The sequence below is a fragment of the Excalfactoria chinensis genome, chromosome 17 (assembly GCF_039878825.1).
Source record: "Excalfactoria chinensis isolate bCotChi1 chromosome 17, bCotChi1.hap2, whole genome shotgun sequence".
NCBI classification, from domain to species: domain Eukaryota; kingdom Metazoa; phylum Chordata; class Aves; order Galliformes; family Phasianidae; genus Excalfactoria; species Excalfactoria chinensis.
The window spans coordinates 4294438-4317104 of NC_092841.1; the positions used below are offsets into that span (position 1 = coordinate 4294438).

Below are 22667 nucleotides of genomic sequence, written 5' to 3' on the forward strand. Positions count from 1 at the left end.
GATGAAATGAGTTTTTCTGGAGCTGTAAGAGTAGGTTTTGAATATACAGCTCTCTGTAACTCAGTTTTGAGGAAGAGCAGTGATGCAAGGGGCTCCAGGCCCAGCTCAAGCCCTAATAGAGAGCCACAGTTGAGCAGAAACAGGATGGTGCCTGTACCAGTTTGCCACATTGCTCATGGAATGGATTTGGTTATCACTAGAGTTAGTTGACCTGTTTGTATTTGTACTGAAGTCTCGTCCCTCTCTACTTTCAGGAAAAAAAAGGCACCCTAAAAGAATCTGACAAGGCTGCAATGACAGCTTTTGATGCCATTGTAAGCTTCTGCGAGGAGCTGGGGTGAGTACACTTCTTCCAAGCAATGTTTAATATTGTGGATACCCATGTCCCATCCTTTTTGAGGCACTGTTATGGCTGAGATCTTTCTGCAAATGCATGTCCAGTTAGAAGAAAATAGTGAATGGTTCAACTGATATTTTGCTGTCTAGCCTGAGGAAGGCATCCCTCACACATCTGTCACTCATTCTCACCTCTGAATTAACTGAGATGTTGGTTAATGCAGAAGTATGATTCTCTCATTATATGAATTCTAATGTTTTGTCTGGGGTAAGCTGACTTAGTTCCAGTTGTTTTTGTTTTGACTCTTTCCTCCCTCAGCTGTCATTCCTCTTTTAAGCTAATTAAGCAGCCTCATCCAGGACAGGATAGAACCACTTAGCTTTAATGCTTTCCTAAACCTCAGAGGTTCCACTCTACAAAGAACAAGGTATCCTTGATTTTCATCAAGCTTAGAAAGAGCTGGTGGTGCTTATATCCTTTCAGAAATAGGCCCAAATTATGGATGTGCCCCATTCTAAACGCAGACTAGCAACCACAACATATATTGCTCAGGTTTAGTTCATGCTTTGTAAGCTGTAATTGTACTAATTACTATACTGCATAAAACACTGAAGCTATAATTTTGCCAGTATAAGAGCAGTGTGAAAGTGGCAGCATGTGTCTGGCTTTCAAGTTTCTGTTTTGTTTCATTCTTGACACTTGTATCTAGGACAAGGTTTTCAAGTGATGTGTGCTTCTTTTCTGATGCTTTGGCGAGAATAGAGAGAAAACATTCTCCTTTGCTTAGGTGAACAATAGAAACAGAATTTCACTGGCTACGTAAGAGATTTATGTAAGGGAAGCCCACTAACCTAATTAGAAATCATGTTCCTCCTTTTTTATGTTTGTTTGTTACTCCTTCCTCAAGCATAAAACATAGGCATAACAAATGTGCATTCCAAGGTCACATATTTCAGCACCATTATCTGGCTTCTGTGCTTGCAGCTGTACAACAGGATAAGATGCTCTTTGAAGAAATATATCACATTTCTTTTTTACATTTTGAATTAGTACAGTTCTGTTCAGTATCCAAACAGCAAAAGTAAAGCTGCAATTCTGGCCTTGCAAGATTTTAAATAAGAACAAATACACACATTTGTATTCTGGCAGGCAAATTTTTGCCTAGTATATTTAGGCTATTGTTTGATTATGATGGGAGAACAACTGTTGAAGCTGCTTTTATAGAATTGATTCATAGAAAGCTTCTGCTGGTCAGTTTCCTAATGCCAGTTTGCAAAATAGAGAAACAAACAAGTCATTGCAGTAGTAGAAGAGATCTTCATTGTTTTCAGGTAGTTCTGACCACTTGGCAAGTCTATCCCGTGGTTTTGCATGAAAGATGAGAAATCAGAAAGAGGCATAATTAACAAAATGCCAGAGTCCTCATTCACTTCCTGAATACAGATTGCCTTCTGTGGGGTTCGCTGTGGACATGCAGAACAACCTGCTGGCATAGGTACGTTGCCCTCAGCATAGGAAAGCTGAATGGAAGAAATAACCACTTGAGTACAGAAGATGAGAGGAACATGTTGCAGCTGTGCTGATTCTTGCTTAAATGCAGAGCTCCGAGTACTGCACCTAGGCTTTACTGTTTATGCCCTAGTCCGTTTGTGTCTTGGTGATGAGCAGCACCCAAATAAGGTTGCAATTAAGAAGAAAGTAACAATAACAAGGCAGAAGATGCCAATCACCACTAGCCCTGCAATAGCCCAGTCACTTGTTGCAATCCAGTTCCTTAGGTCTTCCAGAGCTGAGGATTTCTCTTGTACTGGTGACATGGTGCCTTCCAACCTGCTGGAGTCAGACAAGAGCTGTATCAGACATTCACGTATCCCCTCTATTCTCTAAACCACTATAGGCACACCTGCTCTGTGTGCTAGTAAGCATCCCTCATCTGAAAAGCAGAGTGGAATGTGGAGCATAAACTAGAAGCAGAATAACCAAGGCCACTTTAGCAGTCAGCTCTTCAGAGAAGTGGAGGGGAAATCTGTCTGTGCAAGATTTTAGCAGTTGGGACTTACTTTAATCATAGCCTATCAATATTTTTTAATATAGCATCTCTCCCAGCATGTTCCATGTGAATCCTTCAGCTGTCAGCTGTATGGCCCATACATAAAAGACAAGCATTCAGTGGGAAACCTTTGTTGATTCCAGTGGAAAGAAAGATCTCTAAAATCAGGAGCACTTAAGTTCTGAGAACACACTGGAGATTAAAAGAATACTTATTTAAAAACAAACAAAACCAACCAAACACACACCAACAGCAAATACAGAATTTAACATAGAGCTTGTCATTTCCATGCAGTGTAGAACAGTCACTTGCGTGAGAAATGCCTCCTGTTAATGATTTCAACCCACGTTGTGGGTTACTCTGCAATAGAAGTAAAAGTCTTCTGCCTATTAAGTACTTAGATTCAGTAGTAATTTCAAGTGGAGCCTCAGTGGACTGTACACACTTCACTATCAGCTGTCTTAAGGAGAAGATATCTGTTAGAGAGTATCTTGTGGCTTTACTGAAGCTTCATTACTAGGTGCCTCTCAAGGGAAAAGGAAGAATGGATTATTTCTCACGCTTTCTCTCCAATTTGACTACAGACCCAAAGCAGGAAGAGATCTTTATTTCCCAGTATTTGCCTGGCTTATTGCCTCTTATGTCTACGCCCTAAATATGTAACAAAAATTATGTAAAGTGTTTTCAGCCTCAGGAAGTCACAGTTGACTGGGAGCACCAGCTCACACTTCAGTTTTCTAAGACTTTTGTTACTTTTTAAGTAGCCAAAAAGTATTAAGTGTACAGTTTCCACTTTGGAATTGTGTCAGATCACCCAAGGTATAAGGGATGTTAACACTCCCCTGAATGACTTCCTTCTGCTTTAAAAGAAAGGCAGTCTAGATATAAGCTCTGCTGACCTAACAACAAAAAAACACACCTGACCTTAGAAAGTTCCTGTCTCTTTTGATAAATTAATCTTCTAAAATAGGACACTATGAAATTGAATATAAATTGTATTCGATTTTATAAATACCTGAAGCTGTTGAATTTGCAGCAGGCAGTTCTTCTGGTGTCTCTTCTTCACCTGCTTGAAAAGATCTTAACCTGTGGTTAAAGATCCCTTTACTACACCTGGACAGCTATAGAATTATCATGGAAATTACCTATTTGAACTGCAGTAAATGTTTAACAGCTGGCTATCATGCAAAGGTGTGGCTAATCTAATGAAAGGCCTTGAGCCTAGTTAGAAATATTCAGTTCACATGTTATTAATTTCTTTCTCTCCATGCCTTTATCCATTCAAGCACCTATTTGAGTGCTTGTAGAAGTCTTTTGTGTTCTCTGTTTTAGGAAGGTTGCAATGGGAAGAAGAGGTTGTTCTTTTTTGGGTCTTGACTGTATTTGTATTACAAGTTCTGTCAGGAGGTTGCTATGTGTTAAGTGGACTCTGAACATCTCTATTCTCTAGTCCAAACTTCATCATGACAGTTTCAGTGGTTGAAGTCATATAACCTTGTACTGCTGTTAGCTGCAATACAAACTTTCCCTGTTGCTTTCTTAACTGAGGGATAACAGAGGGAGAGTGCTAAAGAGAAGTGAGAGAGGGGAAGGAAACTTGTTTGTGACAAGCCAAGCAAGTCTCTTTGAAGCCTGACAGATTATGTTATAGGATGTAAGCTGTTCCTCTAAGCGGTCAGTGAAGCTTCATCTGACCACTTCTTCTGAGGAGATCTGACACATGCTTCTGAGGAGGTTGTGATCTGCTTTGTGTTTATCTGTAAAGGAAGCTATTTCGACACTTGTATCATCAGGACTGAAGTAACTGTTTCCCCTTGCAGTTTCTTCCAAGCAAACTCAAACTGCTGTGATTGAAACAGTTTTTCAGTAGCCTGCCTTCCTCTGTGCCTTTTGAAACAGGATCCACGCTCACTAGTGCTCAGGGCATTCCAGGTCCCTTTATTCACATAAAGGATGAAACAAAACAACCAAAAAAAGTCAGGTGCAGGCAAACGTACAGAAATTGGCCCACAGCCCCTTTTCTCCTTGGTGGCTTCTCCAGAAGCCAGATGCATTCTTTACAAAATTGCTTAATTTCCTTTTCTGTATCTGTTCTCTGCTTCTAATTGAACTCACAGTGGGAGAAATAAGAAAGGAGCTGTTGCCCCTGTCCCCTGCCTTGTATCTGTCAGTGGTTTAGCTCATAACACGACTGGGGGAGTACATCTGTGGCTTTCCTTTTGCAATAGTGCCTGGCAGCTCATTCCCACTGACAGCAACCTGTCAGAGCTGTTGGTATGTTTCCAGCCTGCTGAGCTTCCTCCTAACTGGTAGTACAGCCTGGTTCCATACTGCTGAAACATTTCTCAATGGGATTCTGTTAACTGCTGTAGCTGGCACTGTCTAGCACAGGCTGGGAAAGAAAGTAAGCTCTGTTCTTTCACATCTCTCATGATTTAACTTAGAAACTAAAATGTCTGTTGAGCCTGTCTACCGCAGAAGAGAGGTTCTGAGACTTCTGTGTCACCTTGGTTGTCACTTGTTTGTAAATAAAAGGAGCAAAAACATCTGACAGTGAGGGTAATGAGATGCATCTTGGCATGTTGATCGCAGTAAATTGATGCCATGCTTGAGCTTACCCTACCCTAGCATATCTATTGGAAGTGGAAGCTTTGGGATAGAATAATAAAGGCCAGCAATTTGTTGGCCTTAATGTGGCTGTGCGTGTAGCAGCTTATACTGGTACAGTCCTCATTTTACTGCAGTAAATGGGGCTCAAGCACTTAATTTCTAGGGAATGTCCCCATTTTCTCCTGGAAGGTTGTTGGCTTTAGTTAATTTATTTTTAAATGCTGGCTTTATTTTTAATTACATTTTAAGTAACGTTGGTAGTTTGAGGAACTTTGTCATAAATTTTACACTATTCTCTGTGTTGGTGGCTGCAGATTTATTCCAATATGAGTGGAAAAAATGTGAAATACCTACAGCTGGTTTATTTTTTAAGTGCATTAAATACACAAAAAGCTACAGATGTAACTTGCATTCTAGTAATTTGGGCACAGGCATCAGAGAAACTTTACAAAGTTTCTGTTTTGTTGTCCCTTCTGAAGCATGAAAATACTTAAAATCCCACTGTTAAAAACTTAATTATTTTCTCTCTTGCTGGACTTGGTTGTAATACACTTATGTGTAATTCCCTTGGCTCCTCTGTACTTAGAATGTGGAGTACAAGGGGTAGAAGATGACTTATCTGTGAGTACTCATCTTTGCATAGCTTCTTGTAAAGTGACTTTTCTCACACTTTGGGCAGAGTTGGATGCAACACGATGATCTTCCCTTTGGCTGTCCCAGTTACAAAAGACCTTGTCTGCACCATAGATCTGTACTTAGACAAATTCCTTAAAGTTCACCGTAGTGTAAACCAAACATACACAGTGGCTGCAGCATGGAATAGGGATTTATTTTCACTTGGTAACTTCAGCTGTACAGGCCATTCTTGGCTGTGCTTTGTCACAATGCCAGCCATCAGCTGCTGCATGTATACCCTGAAGTGACAATTACTGTACTGTGTGTCACTCCTTTGAAATGCCTTTGTGTATGCTAATAAACATACCTTTGGCATATTGTTTATGTCCACTGAAACAAGCTGCACGTGGTGCACAGAGTCGGGCACACAGATCCCTCAAGTAAGGATGAGGGTTTGTTTGTCTCCTGTAACTCCCATGCTCTAAGGACCACTCACCTGCAGAAGGGCAGAATTCATGAAAGATCTAAGTGTCACACGGAAGCTGGGAGGAAGCACATTTATCAGATTAAACTGTAGCATCAGTGAATTTTTCTTGAATGCCTTCATCTTTCCCTTTACAAAGGATATGGCAAGATTTTTTTTCCATTATGACAGTTTCACATCAATTGCGACACAAAAGAAGGCAGGGAGTATTTGCAGTCAGGGAGTATTCGTGGTCAGGGAGCTGTATGTAGAGTCTCTGGTGGCATATGTACATCAGGCTGACAATCTGTTGTTTTCAGCAGTCATCTCAGCTAAAGGTGTCTATCGCACTTGGCTTTTGAGAGAGCAGGTTTGGACTTGATCCAAGATGTACTGAGCATGTCAGCATCCCAATGATGTCAGTGGTTTTGCTAGCACCCAGCACCATCCTTCTGCATTAGCCACTAGTAGAGTAGGTGCCCCCTATCCATGTGACAGCTCACACACTCTTTGCTGTGGTGTGTGGCTTGATGCTCACAACAGGAACCCTTGGCTTAGCCCAGCTGCAGGACTGTTACTGGGTAAGTATGTCTGTTCTATTAGAAGCTGGTGTCTGTGCACTCCCAGCCCACCCCAAACACGGAGACAGTTATGGTGAAGTTGTGTTACCTTTCTGCTTGCACCATGGAGCCCAGCAGTAGCTGTCATAGAAAGAACAAATTTCATGCCATGATTTCTGGTCCTCTGAGTCATAATCATTAATATTGCTATTGCCATTTCCAGTGCATTAATGCAGAGGGTCATTCCCATGGGACTGAGTCATGATGTCCATGCATGTCCTTGATAATGGGTTGTGTCACCACTTGATGCACTTCATGGATGGGCAGTCGGGCGGACTTGGGCCTTCCTACGTCTGTGGTCAGGACCCTCATTGCAGCTACAGCAGCTATAACAGCAGCAGCTGCAAGCAATGATCATCAGCACGAGAACAGTAACTAGAAAGAGAAGGAAAAGGGGTGTTACCTAATGATATAGGAGAAATCACTGGAGACTAATCCCACATCTCCTGTAGGCTTTCTGAGCAGCAGGATAAACAGAGTCAAGTTTCTTGATGATTTTTACCTTGTATTCCCACCTCCCTCCTTGTAAGTTCCTGCTCTCTTGTATTAGTCATCCATTTAATCTGGGCAAATGTCAGTGCACGTCAGACCGCTGTGTACCAAACCATGCAAGAGCAAAGCTTTGTGATGGATGCCCTATCCCTGAAGATATTCACGGTCAGGCTGGACCAGGCTCTGAGAACTCTAATGGAGATGTAGGTGTCCCTGTTCATTTCAAGGGAGTTTGTTCTTTCCAAGTCAAACATTTCTATAATTCTGTGATATCTTTACCTGCCTTATGAGCTGTTGTTTCAGAGATGACATGCAACAGCTAAACAGAGCTATGCACCGGAAAGGACAGAGATCAAATACTCCCCATGGTTATGTCAGAAACAACTAGAGAGGGTTTGGCTAATCAAACTGGTAGTTCCGTTTCTGACGAGTACATTATATTTACCCTTGGAGAAGAATAGATACTTGTGACTGGGTTAGCTTTATTCTTTCTTCTGTATTAAGCTAGAGGAAACAAATACTTCAAGCTAGGGGTTTTGTTTCACAAAGCAGTGTGAAGGCTACCCTATTGTTATTCTACACCAGGATGTAGTGTAGAATAACTCTACGTTAGTGTATTAGCGTATTGTTATTCTACACTGATGGTCAGGGTTGGAAGGGATACTTTAAGATATCCACAGTAGAAAAGGATGTCGTGTTTAGTCCTGCAAAACCCTTAAGGAACGTGTGCATGTCTGTGTTCTTTGGAAGCCTGAAGAAGGGCTGCCAGGTGTTCTGAGCTGTGGGGAATCAGCTGGCACTATGAACAGAAAAAAAATCAGCAGGTGTGTCTGTTGCTGAATTCCAGCCCAGGGAGGAGTGTCCAGGCTGCACACACACCCTTCCTTCCAGCACTGAGGCTGGGAGCTGTACTCCGAGGGGGTGGGCCTGCCTTCCTTGCTGCTTGTTTTCCCATTGTTTAAACAAATGTTGTCTCCCATGCACAAACAGTCTTATTTGTTCCTCCCATGCCATTCCCACGCAGAGCATCAGGAGACATTTTGCCATTAAGTGAGAAGAATAAATAGGCTCATCTGCAGCATGTTGTCTCACACTGAACTAAGCACAGCAATGGCACTCAGGGTCTCACAGTTGTGCATTTTTCATGGCAGTGAGGTCCCCTGATACCCTTTGTCATAAGCATCTCCTGTGCATCAAGACACTGCAGCAATTCCAGGTTTGTTAAAATATCACTTTTTAAGCTAATGCTAAACTAGAGGAGCACTGACAAAAATTATACTGTTCCTGCGATGCACTGCATGTGTGTAGAGGTACACGCAGAATACTAAAAAATGACCTAGAAATTAAATAGACCCTCAGAAAACAGCCTGGAAAACAACTGCCAACAGTTCTGATCCATCAGCAAAGACATCGGAGCGAGCTGTCCCTATAGAAGAGACACTCTGACACCCCTCCACCTCTGCTATGAAACTTACCAATAAACAGGAGCACCACACAGAAGGACACGATCTCTACGGGGTCGGCCTTGGGCAGTTTCTGGAGCTTAAGGAGAAGTTTCTCACCAATGGTTTGCATTTCCTTCAGAAAGACTTCAGAAGACATTCTGGCTCAACCTCTCCAGCCTTTCTGTTGGAGGAAGAAAACAAATAGAGAATAAACCTTTTCACTGACTAATGCTAGGAAGCTGCCAGCCTTCTAATAGGGGTGTTGATCACAAGTAAAACAAGTTTATCTGGTCTCAGTCCTCATTCCCAGTAGCTAAGGAGGAGGACTATTAACGATCTGCAAATTCTGGCACTGTTTTGGTTTCGAACTCTGGCTTTGAGGGAGCTTCTGACAGTTACACTGTTGTGCAAAGGTGAAACGGTGTTTCTTCTAAAAGGACACTTACTTCAGCAGGCACAAAGTTATTCAATGGCCCAATGAAAATAAGCCTTGTTTTGTAATTATGCTGACTTGCCTTTCCAGAAAGCTGTGCTGTTGCAAGGTAACTTGTGTTGCTGTACTCCAGTAGTAAGTAGTTTTTAGCTGTGTGCTACAAGGAACACACAGTAGATCCTTTTGAAGGCTTCCTGCACTCCAGCTGTAGAAAGCCCCTTCAAAAACGAAGGTGTTTAGCACTGCACAACAAGCACCATTCATCATGTTTTGTCACCGTTCAGTAAAACTGGTTGATATGAAGAGCTAACGCCCATGTTCACTGGGGAGAGCTGGATGCCTTTTAAGTTATTCCAGATGACTGCAAGTTTGGTACGGTAAGTTCAATGCAGCCTTTAGTTCTATTTTAATTTTTAAGCCACAGTCTGTTCTAGTGGAGCAGAATATAACTTGAACAGCGGATGTCCTGTAAGCTGTAGCTATCCTAGAGACCTCAGCTTCACCACCAATATTTGCTGTTCTTTTCCCCCCTGAGCAGGAAAGCTATGGAAGTTAAAGATTTTCCTTCAGTTATGTTCTGGAATAGCTGAGAGTTTACCTGAAACAAGTTTTGGGACTTGCAGATGGATTATAGGTCTTATATCAAACCATGTCATTGCATCAAAATATACTAGCTCATGTATTATAATAGTCAACATTGTTTTATGGCACTTGAACATTGCAGTTTAATTTCCTAGTCTTTTTGATACAACAAAGTCAGAAGACCAGGACAGTGCCTCCAGAATAAGGCAGCTAGTTCAGTGCTGCACATCTGGTTTGGTTACTCAAACAAATGGATCTTCAGAGTTCAGTTTTTCTAAACACTGAGGACAGAGAGACCGTGGCTGTTTCTTTGCATGCTGGGCTTAAATACTTCAGTGCCAAGTAAAATTACATTTTGTGTGTTTACACAATCCAGAAAGGGTTTTCTTTGTTCTTTTAAATCCAAGCTAGGGAATAAAAATCGGAACCAGCTGGTTTCCAGGGCTTGGGGCTGGATGGAAAATCTACATCTACAGAAAGATCTCTGTGAAGCTTAGCAGAGGGAGGCATTACTATGGGCTTCTGACCTGAGAAGGTCACGCTTGGGACTAGAGTTAAAGAGCTCATTCTGGATCATTGCCATACCCCAGGTGAGCTGCTCCAGAAGTGGTTCCTTTCCCCTTCACACAGCGCTGTGATTCTATCAGCAGGTTTCCAGTTTGGCTTCCATTCCCAGAGATGGCAATGTGGGCAGAGGTGACGTGGTTTGTGTTTTCTGCTCTTGGCTCTAGAAGAAAAACTTTCGAATAAATAAATTCAAAAAGACCACTATTCCTGGCTCTAACACATTAAAAGGTTTATTCCCTTTGGGGCTGTTCCTGCCTGCCCAGAAGCTCTCCTAGTAAGGAGTGTGCTGTAACCTTTGGTATGGTGCTTTGGGCTGCAACAGGAATAGCAAGTATGAGAACTGAGCTTCTGAAGTTTGGGTATATAATGGTTATACAACATAAAATTGGTCATTAGCACCCTAGAACTCCACGTGGAGTAACGGAGTCTCTACTCTAAATTGATAGGAACTTCTCATCCCACTATGGGGCATTCCTTTATTAGTGGTACCTGATCTGGAGCTGTTGAAGGACTTTTTGTTCTGAAACTTGCAAGGAATGTTGCTTGTTTGGTTTGAGCTTCTTCAGGGACAAAGTTTGAAATCACTGGTACAGTTTCCACGAGGAAGCAAATGTTTTTCCACTCGACTGCACTCCTGAACTTGTGACTGCGTGTTGGTTCCAAGGGCTCTCGCAGCTTTGGGATTTCTACTTGTGGAGTGTAGCAAAAGGGTAATGTATTTCTCAGAAAAAAAATAAGGAAAATGATACTAAAACTCACAAAAAAGGGTTAGTTATATGCATAGATTTTTGTATCTTCCATTCTCCTGCACGTAAAGATTTCGATCAGGTTTAGCTTTGGTAAAAATCTTTTATTTTCAACTGATTTCAGCACACACACTTTTACCCTAAAGCTTAGCATGAGGGTAGTGCTGGCTGTGTGACAAACTGTCCCATGCATCTGCCTTGTCCCCCTCATCTACAACACAGCATTGACGACATTACTTACAGATTTCAGGGGGGATCTGTAAGAATTAATTCCCTTTTTTTCATGTTTCTGTGTTCAAATAAGCTCAGTTGCCAACAGCTGCAAAGACCAGGTGGTGCAAATTTGATTGAAGAAGTAACTGTAGTGATTACTATTGAAATGGGCAAGTCTTGAGGATTTGAAATTTAAGGTTGCAAGCCTTAATAGTTTACTTTCTAAGCCTGGATTGCTGTCCCGTGTCATTGATTCTGTGGGACTTGGAGCAAACCTAATTCTCTGCAAATTTTCTATCTCAATTTGGAATCTCTCTTTGCTCATTGCTGTTCCTTAGAAATGCATTCAGTGAGGATAGGAGCCCTCCAGAGCAGAGGGAACACAACTGCTGGGGCAGCAAAGCCAATGGAACACATATGGAAGAACTGCTTAGTGACCAGGGAGCAGAGCAGTCTGTAATGCTTCATTAGACAAATGTCATGAACTTTTTGTGCCATAACAGAAGCTGTAGATGATACAAAGTGAAAACGGGGAGCTGGATGACAAATTTGCATAGAAAAGGAAGTGAACGCAGCACTGATGCCTTGTGACTGGCAGTTTGGAAGTTGGTGCTGCAGTGTTGTGGCAGCCTGAAATTCGTGGTTTCAGCTGTTTCCTCTTCTGGCTGTTCGTTAAAAAATAGCTCATCTACCCAGTGTTGTGAATGGGACTGGGTCGTCCAGCTTCCCTGCCCTCCTCTGTGTTGCAGGGCCTGGTAGAGGAAGGTAGAAAACAAATCTTTTAGTTTGGGTTTGGATTTGGGGGAGGAAAAAAAAACAAAGCCAGAAGTTGTCATGTGCCTTGAATTGTTAGCTTTGGTTGAAAGGAAGGAGCACAGTAACAATGTAGGGGGATGTTTGATGTCTGCAGGTGTGCTGCAAGGATCAGGTGAGCATTTAACACCAAGGAAACGTGTTCTATGCTTCAGGCACCTGTGGAGTGAAAATGCTCATGTTTGTTTTTAATGCAGATTCATCTTGCTGAGCCTACTGAAGAAAGCTGTAAAAACTGCCCTAATAGCACTGAGATGATCTTTGTGAGCTATTTTAATGGACTTGAGATGTATTGAAGCACTCACAGAAGTTGGTTGCTCTGCTTTTCTGAGATTAAGCCGTTAAAAGGCCTCGATCTGGGGACTTTTAAGACAAAAGCTTTGGTCAGTTTTGGTGTTGTGAATTGGCTGTGTGAAGCTTCTGGGCTTCAAGCAAGAAAAAGAGCTTTGCATCAAAGCAGTGTGAGCTTAAGTCTACTGCAGAGGACTGAGGTGCCTTTTTGCTCGTAACTGTGGTGGCACTGAGCAGCCTATTTCAGCACAAAGAATGTGAATTTCAGTTTGTGGTTTTGCCCCAGGACTGGAAGTTAGTAAATGCAGGCACTCTTCCGGACCTGCTGTGGATGCTTACTGCTTGTTTGACTTTGGGTAAGTCATCCCATCCCATGCCTCTGTTGCACAACTTTATTTCTGCAAAGCTGCAGAGCATGCGATGACTATCAGGGGTTGCATTTGCAAGTTGTTGTGTGTCCACATCTCCAAAATGTTCTGAAATATCTGGATGGTAAGTCCCTAGTTCGGTTGCAGCTACACAAGGAATTACCTTTGCTTGCCAACTGCCTTGCAGTCACTGAGTCAGGGTGAGAGCAGATGAAAGCATGGCTTCGTGGTTGCTCCTTGCCAGTCCTGCTTCGTAGAGTTTTATTTCTCTTGGCATGACTTCCCATCCATTGGTTTTACTGTGCACTCTGAGAAGCTTTGCTTGCATGGGTTTGTTGCTACAGTGATCTAAAACTGAAGAAGAAGCCATGGAGGCTTCACCTGTGGTGGTGGTTCCCTGAAGCCTCCAGTGCCTGGAGCAGTAGGCCCGTGAAGATGTATCCTCCTCAGAGTACTCACTGGCCATGTCGGACTCTATGAAGCAGCACCTCCTTGATGTGCCCAAGCAAGCAGAATACCAGGGTAACATCCTTCATGTAGAGTTGTCATTTTTCCAAGGCTCTGGCTGTGCAGAAGCAAATACTTTATGTTGTTTTTAGTCAAGTCCAATAAGCTGGCTGAAATTGGATCAGTGCAGGAATGGGAAGCCTTTGTGGGCTGTGGTAGCTTATTTGGTAGTAAATCCTAGAAGGCAATCCCAGCTTCTCAGTGGAGCGGAGGGTGCTGAGCAGCTGGAGGAGAGAGATGCTTTCTGTTCTGCTTTAAATAATTTCTGACTGTCCTTAACCACTTTCTTAAGAACATGAAGGCTCGGTCAGTTCCTAACCCCACCACCTTTGTTCTTGGTTCCTGCAACATGCTGTTGATTTCATGTGGATAAGGTCTGCAGACTTCCTGTCCTAAAACAGGCTTGGTCTGCTTGGTGCTGTTATAGTTTAGATGCATTTTGGCAGCACATGTAATGATTCTTGTCTGATTGTTTATTGTTCTAAGTTTGTAATGTACTTCTGAGATGAAAAGGGTTATAGAAATGCAGCATTATTATCAGTGCATGGTTTTCTCTCATTATTGTTAGTGCAATGCTTGCTGGCAAGAATGTAGTTGACCAGCCATGTGAATCTTAGCTCTGGTTCACAGGCAAGCCCTTTTTTTTCCCCCCTAAAACAGGAGTGAACAGAGGCAGGCAGACCTATAATTCATTCCCAAACAGATGAAAATAGTTTCCAGTATCAAGAGAATCCAGCTTTTTAACAGCACACACCCAAACTGGTAAACTACAGCTCCGTGTCATGGCAGAAAAGCTTTAACTCTGTCAGTTGGTTGGAAAAAGAAGGGCACACGTTCCTTCAGATCAGAAAGCAGCCTTGCCTGGGTAACCATTTGGCTGGGACACCCTGTCATCTCCACCACCCACTATTTGGAGACTGGTTTTGAGACAACAGCATAAACATTGCTTTCCTCCCCTCCAACCTAATATTAGACTAATATAAAAAGACTCTGAGTTCCTTGCAATAGCAGTTGGAGGAGGTGAGGTGCCCATTAGGGCACTGTGCTGGCTCTGTATACCCTTGTGGAGCACCATGGTTTACTCCAGTCCATCCCACAAGCGAATCCCCATCAGGCCATGATGCAGCTCCTCAATGCCACTCCCACTTGTAAGAAGTGGGGAAAGAAGGCACAGAGCCATCCAGTAAATGGAAAAGGTCAATCTTAAAAATAAAACAAGAGAACTTTTTATAGGCCGAAGGGTTGCTCATCTAATATTAGCAAAACAACAGGACGGAGGTGACTGGATGGTTATGAATGCCACTCCAGAAACGTACTGGGATCTATCAGCAGTTCTGTGTTTGAGGTATGGCTCTGGCAATGGAAATCCCATCCCAACCTGCTGTCAGCCGCCCTGCTCTGCTCCCGGACAATGACACACATTGTTGAGCTTTGGGAAATCTGCTCGTCGGGTCCCGGTGTGGCTGTTGTGGGCAGGCTGTGCCAGGAGGGCTGAGGCTGCAGCTGGGATCTACTCACTCAAATCATTCTGTTCTGTACCTCCAGAACTGCTTTTGCATTTCACTCGGGGTGTGAGAGGCCGTGCACTGTGACAGCTGTAACACAAGCCATGTCCTGCTGCCTTTATCCAGACATGTGTTTCATATTGCTCCCCCCTCACACATGCACACACTGCTGCGCTGGACGAGCCCCCAGCCAAACCCGTTAAGGTTCTGTTTCACAAGGAGAACTTGGCCTGCTTCCCTCCTCCCCTCCCACTGCCCATCTCCCCTTGCTCCTCCCCCTTCCTTTTTTTTTTCCCCCCCTAAACTTGTTTTTCTCCTGCTGCTGAAACCATCTCAGCTGTGACAAACAAGAGACCCTTCATTAGCGGGGTGGAAACTTGCCTCCATCCCCTTTGAACCTCGGGCTAAGCTGGAGGTGTGTGGCTCCTAACCACTGGGTCTTCTCATACAGGCAGCTCCAATTCAGTGTCTTTGTACACGACCTGTCCTCCCTTCACCCTAATGGGAAGGAGAGAAGTGGAAATACCTGCTCCTTAACATTCCTCCATACAGGCATGTGTGAAATGGGAAGGCATCTTCCTGGCCTTCTGCCCCTGTGCCTGTTGGTACTGCAGCTGGCTGCCCCGGTGCCTGCTGGAAGAGGCTCAGCTCAGGTCTTCCAATCACAACAATCAGCTTCACATGGCACAAAATGGGGTTTCTCTGCTCGGCCTCCTGCCAGCCCCCTCCTCCTGCCCGGCAGCAGCCAGGTGGCAGCACAGGTTGTGGGACACCCCTCTGTACGATACACAGCTCACAGTGGGGAATTTCAGGTATTCAGGGATCGTTTGCCCTTTCTTCTTCCCTTCTCACTGCATTTGGACCTGACAGTACTGTTGCTGTAAACCATATACTATGTATTTGTGTGTATGTGTCCACTCGGAGCAGTGGCTTCCCATGCTGGTTTGACTGTAAACCACCAGCTGTGCTGGATGCACACTGCTTCGAGTTTCTTCTTTTTTCTGAATTCCCTTGTTAGAAGCTGTGTAAAATCTTTCCATTTATTACTATTGGACACAGATGCTTTGCTTACACACTGTGTTAGTTTCCCAAGCAGGGTTTGTTTTCTAAGCTCTCTGTTTGCTCCAGGATTTGGGAGATAAAACTTGGCTCCAGCTGGGAGGAGCTCTGGAGCAACACTGTGGCTGCACCCCCTGGTTTAACGTGCGCTCCCTGTGCTGGCAGCTGCTCCCCAATGGCACATAGAGAAGCAGAGCAGCTCCCTCACCCAAACCAAGTCCTAATGCATCAAATTAGCCCTGCGGAGAATGCCCTGCAGTAGACCTGCTTATCAGCTAAGGTCACATTCCATAGCAGCAACAGAAAACCGAGCGCACAGCCTTTCTAATCAACAAAAAAGTTGCTTACCCTGCTCTGACTGTAGGAGCAATGCAAGGCTGCAGGCTGGATCCTTTTGTTAGCAGTCCGACTGCAGCGCAGCTTTCTGGAATCCTACTACAAACTCTCCCCTCACCACCTTTGCAACTGAATGCCCCTTGCAAACAAACTCAAGCCAGCAAGCTCTGCCCACAGGCTGGTTTTGCAGCACACCCCGAAGAGCCCCACCAGTTCCAGCTACTTGCTAACCAGCTGAATGCGAAGGTGCTATGGTTGACCGAACACCAGCAATAGCCTTACCCCAGCCGTGCCACGAGCTCTCCTCCTCTTGTTTTCCTTCTGCCTTCTGAAACTTTCACGTCATCCCTCCCCTCATCCCGGCTCGGCGCTGGCTCTGCTCTCTCAGCACTGACAGCCAGCTGTTGTCTCTGCCTCCGTGTGCCGCCGGCTGTTGCGGAGCAGCGCAGTTTTGGGTTACGTGTGTGCCAGGGCGGGCAGGCGGCCGTGGGGAGCCCTCCCTGCAGCCCCCGCCTCCAGGGCTCACTTCTCCACATCCCCTCTAAGCGAGGTTTTCTCTTCTCTCTTTTTATTTCTGGAGCAGGACTTGAGCGATGCTCACCTTGCACAAGTTCAGGGCTGTGTTAAAGCAATTAACTTTGTTCTGCGCTGCTCAGTTTCCTTCCCAGTCCCCAGGGAAGGAGGTTTTCTGAAAGTGCAAAGTTACAGTGACAGTGCAGCACAACATACTGCTGCTGGGAGCAGGGCTAGTGCTGGGGGTGAGCATACTTCGTGCTCTTGGCCAACTCATTCATTTTCCCAGTGCATTGGGCATTTGCTTCTAGTGGGCTGGGGACAGCTGGTGCCCACTGGCTTGGCTCCGGATTGCTGCTGCTACAGAGGCACAGCCCTTCAGATAGGTGCAAACAGCAATACTTCATCAGCCACGCCATCTGTCCTTCTTTTTCACTGAATCTTAGAGTCATCGGTGTTGGAAGGGACCCTTAAAGGTTTTCTAGTCTCCGTCCCCTGCAGTGAATTCGGTAGAGCACATTAAATTGTTCAGCAACTGGCATCTGTGTAAATAATTTGTCCTTGTGTGATTTTTGTATGTTTCATACTGCTCTCATTTCTTGGGGTTAGTTCAAGACTTGCTGTATTTCTGGGGAGCTCTCAATGGGGCTGTGTACCCTCCTTTGGCAACCACAAGGGAATGCTTCTTTCCTGGTGTATTCTGGCAGAGGCAAAGCTTCTTCTTGGATATCTGACTTTGTGTCTTCTCAGACAGCTCATCCATTTCTACTAATGGTAGCAACGATTGTACCATTTTACCTGGTCTACCAAAGCAAGGGGTGCAAAAAGACTCAATAATTTTAGGACGTGTAATAATACAAGCTACCATTAACTGTTGTAAATCAGCTCTTTCAGGTGCTCATGTGATGTGGGAAGTTTCCCCACCATGGCAACATGTAGCCAACTGTTTCAGGACCTTGTGTTCAGTTAAGCATTAACTCTGGCATCCATATTGGTACCTTTTTTTGGCCTGTTGACTCCACTTCTGGGACTGCAATTTCATTCTGCAACTGAATTTCAGCAACTCAGCTCGTGACTATCACTGGGTCAGGTGAGGCTGTGACCCTGATTTGGGTGGCTTTGCACAAAGGAGGCAGTTACTGCCAGCTGGTCCTGACTTTGCAAGGCTGGTAGTCCAGGAACTTGGAATCATAGAATCAATTGAGTTGGAAGGGACCCTAAAAGCTGTCTGGTGCCAGCCCTGCGCTGAGCAGGGACACCCACAGCTCCATCAGTGCTCACAGCCCATCCCGTGACCTTGGCTGTCTGCAGGGATGGGGCACCACCGCCTCTCTGGGCAACCTGTGCCACTGCCTCACTGCTTGGAGTCTAAAACCTTCTTCCTTGTAGCCGATCCAAATCTTCCTTCCTTTAGTTTGAAACCATTTCCCTTTCTCCTATCACGACAGACCCTCCTAAAGAACCTTGAACCTCTCTAAATTCCAGTGATATCAGAGTTGATCTCCGCTCCTCCAAAGGCTTTCTTTGCAGTATCTCTCTTTTGCTTTAAGAGACAGGGGTACATGTGGATGTCCCTCCCTAGCATAAGCCTGGTGAGTGCTGTAGGAATGAGAGGGGCCTGGCCATTCCTGTATGCCTCAGTTAACTCTAATTCAGAGCAGTCTGTGTTTGAGAGAGATGTGGGAAGTAATGAGAACGCCTTCCTGTTTTTTGGAGGGGAAACTGACAGCTCATTGATACTTTTATAGTCATGTAGCACTGGCAGGACAGTCAGCGCCAGCAGTTCTTTAGGAAGAGTAGAACCAGGAGATGTTGCAAGCACTGGGACAGTTTTTGGTTAACAGCAGAAGGTTCCTTCCCACACCTCCACAAGGCCAGCCTGAAGATAAGAGCCAGTAGTTGGTGCTGCAGTCAGCAAAGCATCCCACAAAGGAGAACCTTCTGTCCCTAATCATGTAAAAAGAGTTCAAGCAAAGGGCACACCGAGACCCCCCCCACAAAAAGGCTGAGCATGTGCAAGGAGGCAGAGCCCGATGTTAATAACTTTAGGGAAAAGGATTGAATATGTATGTGCTGTCCAGGAAAACCTTTACATATGTAATACAAGCAATGCATATAAGCTGAAGATCTTTTGTGGCAGCCGTGCTCATGAGGTGGAGAGATCCCCTGTGCATCCGACACCTTGATAAAGAATGCTTCTTAACGCCACATTGGTCTGAAGGAGTTTCATTTGAACTGGAGTTTATCCGGTAACAGCAGGACAGGCTGCACCAGCAGTTCTTTTGGAGAAGCAGAACAAGGGGATCAAATGAGTTGTCCCCGTCCCAGTCCCCCCACCCTTCCCCAATATATGAAAGGAGCCCTTTCTTCATGCTCAAGGCACCAGTGAGTCAGTGCCACTGATATAAAGGCAGCTTTGTGGGAGCCCTTTCTGGGCTTTCAGTCCCCATCCCCTGCGGCACATCACCATGCTGCAGCCCTCACCTGTGCAGCACCAACCCTGGGCACTTCAGCACACACTCATTTCACTGCTTGGCAGCTGTGAGCTGCTGCTTTCCTTCGCTCTCCTGCTTGCCCAGCTCACCAGCTCAGGGGAACTCATGGGAACGGTGACCCAGCCGCCTCTGCAGACCCTTGCAGGCTTTGTTTGTGCCTTGTACACATACAGTTATGCTGGTCCAGAAGCATGCACGCAAGTTCACAAGCTGTGTTTGTTTGTTAGTCAGATTGCTGGCAAGTTCAGGCTTGTCCTCAAAGGGTTTTAATGTGAATAAATGAAGTGTGAGCTCTCGTGCTTTTCCTCCCTGTCGCTCAGTTTTTGCACACAAAGTTGGTAATCCAGCTGGGACACTCCTTGGTACAGGAGCAAAATCTCCACTTTGATCTTCCTTGCAGTAAAACAATTCTCACGTTGCTGTTTGACTGCAGGATTTCTCTCTCACTGCATGATTTTGTTTCTGTGCTGCTGGTGCTGGGATTTTGGTTAAGATACTACAGCCGCCTCTGCTGCAAAACCCAACTTTTGAAAAGCTCCTTCCAGCTTTCTGAAAACAAGTGGCTGCCCCGGTTCTTTTTCCTCTGGTAAAAACAGTATCTTCACTCATTGAAATGAGGGAGTGTTCCAGAGCAGAAATGGCTCCCTGCCCATATTGCTAATGAGTGTATATCTGTTACTGAACTTTCTTTACGTGTCCCAAAGCACTGATGGCTGCCAGAAATCTTTGAGGACTGCTGGAAGAAGGATCTAATCGTCTTCAAATGGCCAGCTTGCTACAGCTGGTAGAGCTGATTGTGCAGTGTGTGAGCACATGAACTGCTCTGCATATATGTAGGACTCTCCCCAGACTGGCCACTGATCATAGAATCATAGTCATGGAACGGTTTCAGCTGGAAGGGACCTTTAAAAGTAATCTTGTCCCACCCCCTGCAATGAACAGAGGCACCCACAGCTCCATCAGTGCTCAGAGCCCTGTCCAGCCTGAGCTGGGATGTCTGCAAGGATGGGTCACCCACCACCTCTCTATGCAACCTGTGCCATTCTGATTGAAATCTGTGCCATCTTCGGATGGAAGGTATTTGGCCAATGATACAGAATTAAGAACAGCATATTCCATCCAGTCCACCTTTTGTAGATCTCAAAGGTCTGAAAGCATTTATCCGAACAGACTGACACCACTGTTTGTTTTACATGTGGGGAATCGAAGGCGCAGAAACCATATGCAAGATACCAGGCACAGACGTCCAGTTTCCTGCTAGAATAGACCTTCTCTGTAAAAAAAAACCCAACACCTACGTCTTTATCACATGTCCACCTGCATTTGAAGGGTGGAGTTCTTCAGTGGAAATAATCCCTGGATCTTTTCTCCTTCTGTCTCCTAGGTGTCGTCACGCTGCCATAGCAAAGTACTTCGGTGATGTCACTCCACCTTGCAATAAGTGCTGTGATTACTGCAGGAACCCAGAGGCAGTGAAAAGGCAGCTGGAGGCACTGGAGCGCTGCAGCAACAACTGGAGCAAAACTTGCATCGGGCCCACAGGATCCTCCTGGGACAGCTACGACCCCGAGCTGTACGAAGGCGGAAGGAGAGGCTGCAGAGGTTTTAGCAGGTCTGTACTTGGTAGCTCAAACCCAGTTCATAGGAGCTATCAGAGAGCATCTCCCAGCTGCAGGCTCAACCACTCCTGTTTTCAGCACATGTTTTGGTGTGGTGGTAGTTTCCTGTAACTTCCTGGCAGCAGGAGCTGGAATTTCATTTTCCACACACTTTGGCAGCCCTGGATCAGATTCATATCCCAGAGAGCCAAAAGCTGTTTTTAGTGACCTAAGCATCGCCCTGCAGAAGGTAATTGGTTCAAGAAACTAGCCTGACATTTGTGAAAGGAGCAAATGAGCACAGCTCTGTTTGTAGTCACAAGATTCAGAATGTTTAAATTGAGACCAGCATGACAACAAAGTATGATGTGATCCAGAACTCATTCTTGGCTTAGTGCTGCTGTCTTTGGGCAAGCAGACTGGGGCACCAGTGACAGGACTTAGTCATCACCGTGGATATAAAAGACTGCCAGCATCAGATTCTTCTGCTGATTGCTAGACTTCAGTGTTTCCATCAGGCTGACAGCAAAAAGATGTGCAGTTGGAAACATGATTTATTCTGTAAAAAGCTTGGAAGTGTGGAGATGACAACTTTTGTTCTCCTTGTTCTTTGGCTGGGTTGCAGCCATTGTGCTGCTCTGCCATGATGCAAGCTTTCCCATTCGCTTTGCCCATGAAGGTCTGCCAGGCTGCACAGTGCTGTCAGCTGGCCTAGCCCTCTGCTTTTCCTTAAACAGCTTCAGACTGCTGCCCTTGTTCTTCAGGCACTTTCAGCTGAGACAGATAAAACTGGTGTACTTGTGACCTAAGCCTGTGTTTGATCTCAGGACTGAAGAGGGCACTGCTGAGGTATGGATGCTGTGCCCTTTCTACTCTAAGCTCCATGGGCAGTAATAACTGGTAGATGACCCAAAGCAGTAATTTCTCTGCCCTGTGGCAGAAGATGTTGGAGTTTCTGAAATGGACTCCTCCATTCTCAGAACACTGTTTATCTGCTCCTATTTCATGAGATTAATAAGTCCCATGAATACTATGGTCCGTGTTGTCAGATGGTAGTGAAACTAAAAGCTAAGAAAGGCTCATTCTGAAAGGCTCTGAGATGCATCTTCTCTGTAAGCCCTGGGATGACCCAGGCCTGTGCCCCGATTCATGCTACATTTACAGAAATGTTTGTGCCTCTCGTTTTCCTTCCTTGTCCAGGTATGATGAAGAAAGCAGCGGGAATGGGGATGAAGCCAGTGAAGAGAGTCGGAAACGGGAATGGGACAATTTCTACAAGAAGCAGATGAGCCTACGCAGAGTGAGTTGCTGTAGCTTTGTAAGAGATTCTCAGGTTGTTTGCATATAGTCTTTATGCTGTGAGCTTGTACTGTAGATATAAAGGCTTCCTGGCACTAAATGAAAGTAAATTATTGCATCATGCTGTTCCTTGTTCTTTTTCTACTGATTATCTCTGCTTTTGTCACATTCTCCATATTCTGGGCCAATCTCATAATGTGAAGAAGTCCAGCTTGCCTCTTTGCAGCGCTCATCAAGAGGATCCTGTTGTCTTTAACAACTCTGATATTACTAAAAACAGATTTCCCCACTCACTCTTTTTTGCATATTCCTATAGCAAAGATGAACTGTTGGCTTTGATTCTCATCCTTTGTCTCCTTTTCCCCACTTTGCTGCCTTTTTTAGTACTTTTGTAACTCCAACATTAATTTTCCACGCTACAGGGAGATAAAAATTTGTCTTTCATGTTTCTAGACCTGCGTGTGTGTTGCAGGAATGGAAATGTTTCAATGGTCCTTTTTTCTTCCAGGGCAAAGAACCAGAAAAAGAAGATTTTGTTCCTCCAAGTAAATGTTTTTGATTTATAGTGGGTTTTTTGGGGGGAGAAGGAAGCCTTGCATTTTGCAGCTGCATGTAATTTATGTAGCATCAGCACTGGGGGTACCAATCCCTAGGCACAGGGGTTGGGCTTTTGGCTGTGGAAGTTTGGCTGGAGGATGAGGATCAGAGTT

The 22667-nt window shown here is 44.8% G+C and overlaps 2 protein-coding genes across 9 annotated transcripts in view; one reads left to right on the forward strand and one right to left on the reverse strand.

Moving 5' to 3' along the window:
* RECQL5 (RecQ like helicase 5) overlaps window positions 1–22667 on the forward strand; it is a 34161-nt gene that overhangs the window by 5413 nt on the left and 6081 nt on the right. For 6 of the 7 annotated variants that reach the window (XM_072351780.1, XM_072351779.1, XM_072351783.1 and 3 more), the window contains exons 8-11: window positions 255–337; window positions 20445–20672; window positions 21859–21958; window positions 22466–22502. In XM_072351780.1, the coding sequence (XP_072207881.1) occupies window positions 255–337; window positions 20445–20672; window positions 21859–21958; window positions 22466–22502 (448 nt within the window). Of the gene's footprint in view, window positions 1–254; window positions 342–20444; window positions 20673–21858; window positions 21959–22465; window positions 22503–22667 lie in introns of those variants that run through there. The other variant, XM_072351786.1, reaches the window with a different exon arrangement.
* Window positions 5691–16513, reverse strand: SMIM5 (small integral membrane protein 5). 2 transcript variants are annotated; one of them, XM_072351913.1, is made up of 4 exons: window positions 16335–16513; window positions 10233–10374; window positions 8663–8813; window positions 5691–7070 (listed from the first exon to the last, which is right to left on the reverse strand). In XM_072351913.1, the coding sequence occupies exons 3-4, from the start codon at window positions 8787–8789 to the stop codon at window positions 6949–6951; spliced, it is 249 nt and encodes an 82-aa protein (XP_072208014.1). In that variant the 5' UTR covers window positions 8790–8813; window positions 10233–10374; window positions 16335–16513; the 3' UTR covers window positions 5691–6948. The 2 variants fall into 2 exon arrangements, with proteins under 2 accessions (XP_072208014.1, XP_072208015.1); XM_072351914.1 differs by lacking the exon at window positions 16335–16513 and adding an exon at window positions 15184–15288.

Excerpts from the sequence above, each read along its gene's own strand:
- SMIM5 (XM_072351913.1), bottom strand. The coding sequence starts at position 8,789 with ATGTCTTCTGAAGTCTTTCTGAAGGAAATGCAAACCATTGGTGAGAAA. Across the intron at positions 7,071-8,662 it reads TGTGGTGCTCCTGTTTATTG|TTACTGTTCTCGTGCTGATG; the intron begins GTAAGTTTCATA and ends TTCTCTTTCTAG.